The sequence below is a fragment of the Chelon labrosus genome (genome assembly GCF_963514085.1).
Source record: "Chelon labrosus genome assembly, chromosome: 22".
Lineage (NCBI taxonomy): Eukaryota > Metazoa > Chordata > Actinopteri > Mugiliformes > Mugilidae > Chelon > Chelon labrosus.
In genome coordinates, this window is record NC_140355.1 from 13,729,084 (window position 1) to 13,737,592 (window position 8,509).

The 8,509-nt window shown below is 42.8% G+C and overlaps 1 protein-coding gene across 1 annotated transcript in view; it reads right to left on the minus strand.

The window, feature by feature from the left end:
- Positions 1-7,773, minus strand: part of pdlim5b (PDZ and LIM domain 5b) — a 35,638-nt gene extending 27,865 nt beyond the window's left edge. Inside the window, exons 1-2 of the mRNA XM_084571653.1 lie at positions 7,702-7,773; positions 2,900-3,005 (exon numbers count right to left, since the gene is read on the minus strand). Of these exons, the coding sequence (XP_084427779.1) occupies positions 2,900-2,998 (99 nt within the window). The 5' untranslated portion in view covers positions 2,999-3,005; positions 7,702-7,773. The remainder of the gene's footprint in view (positions 1-2,899; positions 3,006-7,701) is intronic.
- Positions 7,774-8,509: the final 736 nt, after the last annotated feature.

Here is an 8,509-nt window from a genome sequence, read left to right on the forward strand (position 1 = left end):
ATACGCACATATCAACTTTATCTGTAATGAAAAAAAGCACAAATTCCTGTCTAATAGTAAATCTGCCATGACAAATTGTGATCAGGATGTGCATCCACTCAGGAAGTTGAAGTCAAACCGTTAAGAACAGATGTTGTCCCGAGTATAAGATTGATGCAAAGTAATGGGGTCAACTAACCTATTCAAATTATTAACTTATTGTCATGCACTGCGGATATAGTGCACATAGTTTCAAAAACATAAGAAGATGAATGGTATATTATGATGTACACCGATCAGGCATAACATTTTGACCACTGACAGGTGAAGTAAATAACATGGACCATCTTGTGACAATTCAATGTTCTGCTGGGAAACTTTTGGACCTGGCATTCATTGGTGTGGATGTTACTAAACATGTACCACCCACCTAGACCAGACCAGGCACGCACACCCCATAGCAATAACAGCGGCCATCCCCAATAGGATGCAGCCTGACACAGGCACGGTTTAGGAAAAACTCAAAAAACATGGAAAACAGCACAAGGTGTTGACCTGGCCTCCAAATTCACTAGATCCTAAACTGATCAAGTATCTGTGGGATGCACTGGAACAAAGGCCCCTCCCCTCAATCCATAGGACCCAAAGGCCCCCACTACCAACATTCTGTTGCCAGACACCACAGGACACCCTCAGAAGGCCCACGTCCATTCTCTGATGAGTCAGAACCGTTTTGGAGGCACAAGGTAGACCTACTCATAATATTATGGCTGATCGGTGTATATAGCAGATTTTGATGTCTGTGCTTTTCCATGTCTTGTATCTGTCTTATATAGAAGTCTATGTTCTGCGTGCCGCTGTTATCACAGACGCAAGACATAAAAATAGTCTGGGAAGATATGCTGCCCTTTTCAAGCCGGAGTCACACGGATGGCAACATTTCCACACAAGAAAAGACACTTCTTTCTCGCTACACGTGACATCCAAGATTCTGTTACTGATCCTGCCAGCAACAAATAAACAGACCCGTTGACCTTGGTCGTGACTTTGAGATTACACTTTCATAACAGGAAGCGGCGGGAACAGAGCGCCACTGAGAAGCCGGACTCCAAGCACAGACTATACACGGCGCTGGTGGAAGACAAGCTGCGTGCGTTTAATCCTGTTTGACAATGAGAATTGCCGTTATAATTGAGACACATCATAAACCCTGCGTTGGAAATAGACTACTCACTAAACAGTGAGGTGCACTTGTGGCCCTCTTTAATCTGTGCAACAACCACAGTGTTTTGCGGAGGATGATCTTACTCTATGTACATAAACAGAGTGAGTGTGTATATGCTGAGGCCCTGGACTCATAAACAGGGCCGCTTTTTTTTTTTTTTTCTTCAAACCAGGAGACATCTCAGGTCAAGAACGAACTAGAATCAGCCCGCTGTGCTGAATTTATGTAGCCCAGAGTCCCAAATAGTTTTTACAGAGCCACTGTGGGTTTCTAGAGTTTCAGTCAGTTGGGCCGCTCATGACAGGGACCGATGCTTCCGCTGCAGACCATATTCTCATGCCTCAGACCAGGACAAATACCAGGGGAAGGGCCAGAACACTTAGCGCTGAATCACTAAAAATGACAAGAGCTGTTAACCGCCAGTAACAGCTTCATCCTCCAAATATATCCTGGAGGTCCATTAGGGAGATTCAAGGGGCAAATTGTTGTGGTCAAAACACTGTTACGTAACGGTATTTTGACAATAGGTTTAGTATAGCCTTGACAGGAGGTGGGTTAAGGCCAGTGGCGTCATCAGACAGATTTCACTGGGGCACGTGCCCCAGTATTGGTCTGTAGTGCCCCAGTATAAATTTCACTAGTAAAAAAAAAATCACTTTAGGGTTTTATGTCTACATGGCATAATTTACAGAATTTACACATACCGGTATGTACCTAATGTGGCAACTCATTGCTGCTTTATTCACTCCATACACAATGAACACATGGCTACTTAATATGGTAATTTATTCACGCGACTTTGGCTGTGATTGGGGTCCCGCACTCACTTCAGAAACAACTTCGGGACGTGACGTCTACGTGTCTGAGCGCTATTTCTTTCCACCTGTCTTACAGGTGAGTTCCGGATAAACTGCCCATCATTGTCGTTTGGTTTCACCCCTGTGTCGCTATTTCCATGTGAATTTAATTGTTACAACTTTACTTACTTTACTGTTTAATGTATGTCGCTAGTTGTTTTTAGCATCACCGGCCGTTAGCCGCTCAGAATTAGAACGCCAGTAATTTTAACTAAATTGTAATAAAGTTACACAAGACCCACAACATAAATAACAAAGAGCATAGGCTCAGGAACAGATATAAAAATGAGGATCCATCTGACGATTTTCAAGTGCAGCGCAGCTGGCTCTGTTAGTGCGTAGAAGAAGATAACTTCTTCTCCGCCATTGCATTTTTCATCTCGCGCACCCCCTAGAGGCAGTTCACGCACCCCCAGGGGTGCGCGCACCACACTTTGGGAATCCCTGGCCTACAGTATGGCAGTGACAATAATGATTTTGAAGCTTGTACCCGTAGGCTAGCCATTTATTTCATATTGCGCACACATTTAATTTATTTTTTTTTTATTTTTTTTTTAATGTATTGGGAGTTGGGGGCCTGTGCCCCAGCAAAGCTCTAGGTCTAGAATCGCCCCTGGTTAAGGCCGCTGGAGGGCTGAGTGACGGGGCCATGAATTGCTAGAGGAGGCGTCTAAATCAAACGACCAATGACACACGGGGAGGACGGCGCGCACACTTTCATCACCGAGTGGGCAAATGGCATAATGAGCATGAACAGCATTCCTCCGAGGTGACTGTCGTGAAGTGAAGGGCACGTAAGCGCTGTGTTTGTGTGTGTGTGTGTGTGTGTTCCACTCACCCGTGAGACGGTGAGGGGCAGACAGAAGTCTTTCCCTCCTTGCAGCCTGAAGCCCCAGGGGGCAGGACCAGCCAGGGAGACGCTGTAGCTGTTGTTCATGATGCACCTGGAAACAGAACAGATTTTATGACTTTATTGTGAGTGAGCACACATGAATGCAACAGGAGGAGAGACGGCACACTGGCAGAACAAATATCTCGCATAAAGATCGAACAGAAAGGGAGGCTGCGACTGTATAAACCATTAAAGTAGTTATATCTTCTGAAACTGTAAAGAATTAATAACGTCTAACCAGTTGCTGCTTTATCGCAATAAGGCTATTTAAATTAAAGTACTGCAGTCTATTAATAGCCCTCTTCTGAAGCTGCTAGCTCTCTGGTATCGGCTGTGGAGCAAGTCTCAGCTCCTGCATAAAGTAATGCCCTTTACAATGGAGGCGACAGTTGTTCCCGGGACGTCTTCCGGAGCGCCGGTGGATAAATACGCAGCACTAGCACACAAGGAAGCGAGAGATTAATGCTTCTCGGAAAGGATTAAACGGTGGTGGTGCACATCCTCAAGCAAATCGGAAAACGGGGCTTGAAATAAGTGGCAGGAGTTTAAAAAAAAAAACAAGGAAGGAGGAGGAAAAGTCGGAAATATCTGCATCACTCCTAATGATTTGTTTACCTTAAAACATCTCAGATCAGCAATCTGAAGCTGCACTTTGGACTAATCATTTCAGTGTTGTTTCACTAAAGAGGCACAGTGTGTTCTTATGAAAAAAAAACAACTACAACAAAACTCCTTAATGCAGACACATAGCTGTATATTTTCATTTCACATCAGGCTAAACAAGTAAAGCAAAGAAAGCATTTTGAGAATTAGGTAACACAAAGCAAACGGATCATTAGTCCTCTAAAGATTGGACCATTTTGTTTTGTTATTTAACTTTCCAGTAAGACATGGATATGGTCGACAGAGCAGCTCATTCCTGGGGTTTAGAACTGGTAATTGAGAGATGAAATGTCTTGCATGCATTCCCCATCTTGCTAAAAAGCCCCCGGTTAATCCCAAACAGAGCGAGCACTACATGCGGCGCTGCCGGGCCTGCAGGGGAAACTAAGGAAAGACAAGACACACCCTGAATGGCCGGAGACTCATCAGAGTTTCGGCTTCAATTTACTGCCAACTCAGGGCTTCTTTATTGTCTCTCCTGCCATTAAACATCTCGGCGACTCGCCACCTGCACTACCTTGTGGGCGTATACACAGTATTCTCATTATGTGCATGGAAATTAAATGGGCGGTGAGAAAGTGGCGCACTGAAATTTTTCATGCCCGATTAAGTTTCACTGCTTTAAGGCCTGGTTGTCATGCATTCCTTTTCCCCCTGAAAGATTGAAGCTGCACGCTGTTTACTGGAAGAGACACTGAGGTTAAGTGCAGTGACGCGTTACTATTTAGTGCATTACAAAATGCATTACAGTGACAAATGAAGGATTTCCCGGCAACACATTTGGAGAATGCATTTTTCTGGTTTGTTTTCAGCTGCAGGGAGTCTATCTTTGCGCCTGTCAGCCCCTGCGCGCCGAGCTAAGAAAGACCACAGAGCATGTGGAAATATATCACCTCTGCGCCACCCGACAGGAAGGGTGGATGTTGACATGAAAACATGACATCAAAGGCTAACCCGCAAGCATATTCTGTCACGTACCGTATGTTTAAATTACACGGGGAAGGGGAGATGTGGAAGTAAATCTGGACGTGACTTTCAGCAGGATCGGTTGTTGGTGGTTGTCAGTTCTTTTTTTTTTAAAAAAAGGAAAGACTTAAAGTTCTGATTTAATCAACTTAAGATCTGGAAAAGAAGGATTTTAACAAGCTGCTCAGCTAACATAATATTTTATTACTGCCTTTGTTGAAAGGGAATTCACTTTTGCCAAGGACGCAACACTGTGACTGAAAGCATTCAAACATTTCGACACCTGCACTGAAAAGGGCATGACGAATAATTTAAAAAAAACAGTCACGGATTTGTGCAACGGGCATGAAAAAAAAAGTTCTGATGAGTATTTCATGAATAACTGTGCTTTGTCATCCCCGAGGCATTTTTTTTTTGAGGTTTTACGTCATGCTGCCGTGACAAATACCCTCAGGGGCACAGCACCACCTGCTGTAGCCCGTCACCTGGTTAGCTGTACGGGACGAATCTGAGCGGGGGGCCTACGCGCAAACCTCACCATCACGCCCGGAGGGTACCGAGCTCTTTAAAGAAAAGGAGCCACAAAGGGAATGTGGAGGTGGGGGAGATGACGTTAAAGCCATGTGTGAAAGTGATAGGGACACCTGGAAAGCACAAAGCACGTGGCTCTGTAAGTATGTAGGACAGGTAAACGATCGGCTATCCTTCTTGAGGTACGTGAGGATGGGACAGCACGGCTGTGAGTAAAATTCACATGGAATTCACTAATGGTAAAAGAGTAAGTATGCTCATGCTATCTTACTTTAAAATAAATACTATTTGGTTTGGTTATTATTTTCAACAAACACAATCAGTTTCTCATATGTGTAGCACACACGATCAAACCGCACAAGTGCAGAAGTCTATATAAAGACAGCTACCAACTGAAGACAGGGGTTTCCCTGCTCAAGGTGACCTACTGCTGAGGTCAGCCAATAGGTTTAATATTAGAAAAAGTATGAACTGATAATGACCAGTGGTTAAACCGATTTATAGCTAAACTCTTTTTCAGATGCCTTTCTAAAGGTACGGGCATGAAAGCGACTGGCGTCCTCGAGATAAGGAACCGCATCTTTCACGCTGTTGCAAGCTTTGTTTACCCTTTCATTTGTCAATGTTGACAAGGGCCTACTTTCCAGGAGTGTCACAGAACACAACAATCTGCAAATATCTTTCAGCCAAAACAACTACCGCCGATTACATGTTCACACCGTCTCAGAAACAATCCTTGGGGAACACGTCGTACTTAGCGGCTCTGTGGGAAAACGCACTCCTTTCGTATTAAGTTTCAGTATCAATGGGGACATCTGACTAAAGGCACAAAGAGTACACATAAATAGCAAAACTGTTGAAATGCGGATCTCACCCACTCAAAATATGCCAGCACCCTCATGCCGGCAACATTTCCTAATATGGAGAAAGCAAACATTATAAGCTCATCTCATGTCCCCGCTTGCTTTGCAATCCCCAATGATATCATGCATAGACATGAGCAGACACACCTCTCAGTGTTCTCAAACAGAGGAGAACAGCTGAGCTATGCTTCTTAAGGATTTATCGGCAACGGTCACGTTAGCACTCCTCTGAGCCAGTTAGCGCAGAATCGAGGTTATTTTCCATTTGGGTCGCATCTGTCAAGTTCTTATCGTAACGGGCAGTCATATTTCAGCACTTTCACACCAAAAACAACTTGCTCAGACGTTCAAATGTTCCTGTAGTAGATGTTATTGTAACAGGCTTAACGTGAACATCGGGCAGACTGGACAAACTGTCTGATAGTGGAGTTACTTCACTGAATTAACAGCGAACTAGACCTTCTATAAGTGGGAACATGGGGGATTTCTGCTGTTTGTAATCTCCTATGCGGCCTAACAAACCTTAAATCACAACAAGCGTTCAACACGGCAGAATCTAAAACAGATAAAACTCCAAATGATTAACATACAGGCACAATAATACAGGTGTTAGCAGGCTAAAACAAATGCCATGATAATGATTAATCTTATCATACTTTGTTACATAATAGTTTGCTCAATAGCTAGGTTTCACCCCCCCCCCCTAAAAATTGGAAAGTCTTTCTAGATTAGGAATGAGACACACGTCAGCTGCATTGAATGCACCGCGACCTTGCATGTGTCAAGCTACTCGAAGACATGTGATCTCCTTCTATTGGGCAGATTTTGCGAGATGATAGCACGATGATTTCCCTTTTCAGAAGTCCACCTCCTTCTTTCACAACGCTTCGGGAGACTCTGTTGCCTGGTGATGTTTATTGCGAGACCTGTTGACTCACAGAGCTGAGAACATGTTTACAGTGCACTGTGCCGTACTTAGGGTGCTGTCCATGAAGAGAGAGAAGGAGAGTGGGTGTTGCGTAAAGTGTGTTAAAACTAAAATAAAGTTCATTTTGGATAAATAAAAGACCAAAGATTGCTTGATTAAACCTTCATTAAAAAAGTTAAAAGTAACCTTCATGGTCCCATCTGTCAAAAGGACAACTTGTTCCAGCTAGACTTTATATGATACTTTGCTGTTCCAACTCTCGTTTGATATAAAGCCACACACATTTAAAAGCCTAACTTCAGCTCTTTTTGTCAGAGAACATACGTCTAGATGATTGAACTCAGTGCAGATACCACAGGTTAAACTGTGGCATAACGTTTTAGCTTGTAGTCACCGGTACTGGCTACAGCCTTGGACTTCCTCGTCCATGTGTTCATTACAGAGAGAGAGAGAACAGTAGTAACGAAGCAGCGACTGATCTGTCGTAGTGGGTGTGACATAAAACACATGTCTGACAGTATAATTACATTTTATAGATTTACTTTTAGCTTAGTTATAACCGCTTACAAGTAAAAACACAAGCGAGTAACTGTTTAAGAACCGGTATAACAAATTCTTAAAAAAAAAAAAAAAAAAAAAAGTTTAAGCATATTTTCGATATGTCCTTAAATGCAACTTTATTATAGGAACGCGATCCAATAAAATAAAGAGGAGCGGTGTCTTTTCCTATACATATGTATATATTTATATTTTTATATGTTAAATGTTTGCTCTAGGATGTACTGTGCGCTACTCACCTTGCCTTGAGACGACGGGTTTGGTGTTTGGAGAGAGGAGGGAAGCGTGACTTTAGTCCGTCTGCTCTCAGTTTTGAAGAACTGAAGTGAGCGGAACTGAAACTTCCGCATATAAGCCAACCCATGCCGCCGCCGGTAGGAGGGTTTACAGCTTCGTCTCTGTGTGTGTGTGGGGGGTGGAGGTGGTGGAGGCAGAGGTTCACTGGGGGCAGAGCGGCTGCTGCAGGCATGGGCTTGCCCATCTGAGCTACAACGCTGCAGGTGAGTTGTAGCTGAGACTGAAACACACAGCAGAGCTAGCAAATTGCTTAAGCTCAAAATGTTAAAACATAAATATTTAGCTTAACTGTTTAGTATCTCAAATTAAATTGGAGACTTAACACAGTGACTGCTAGCTAGTGTTAGCTTCATAGACCCTATGCTAATAGTTAGCTTACGTTCAATTAGCTTAGTTGCTAATAAACTAGCATACCTGAAGTGGTTAACGGTTTTTTGTTTGTTTGTTTTTTACTTTTTAAAAACCTGACAAAAAGCCCATTTTATTTTCTTCAATGTTATCAATCTTAACAGCTTCTTATTTAAACATGACATCCCCACAAATAATTGTTTACTTTTGCAATTTTGACAAAGTTGGCAGCCGTATAATATTATATTAATATAAAATAGCAGTAGTGGATGAACATATTGTATCTACATAATTTAAATATACTCAGACACTAGTACGAGTCTTACCTCCCAAACCTTAATTTTAAATCATAAAAGTCTTATAAAAATGGATTTAAAATATGCAAATATTGATTACACATCA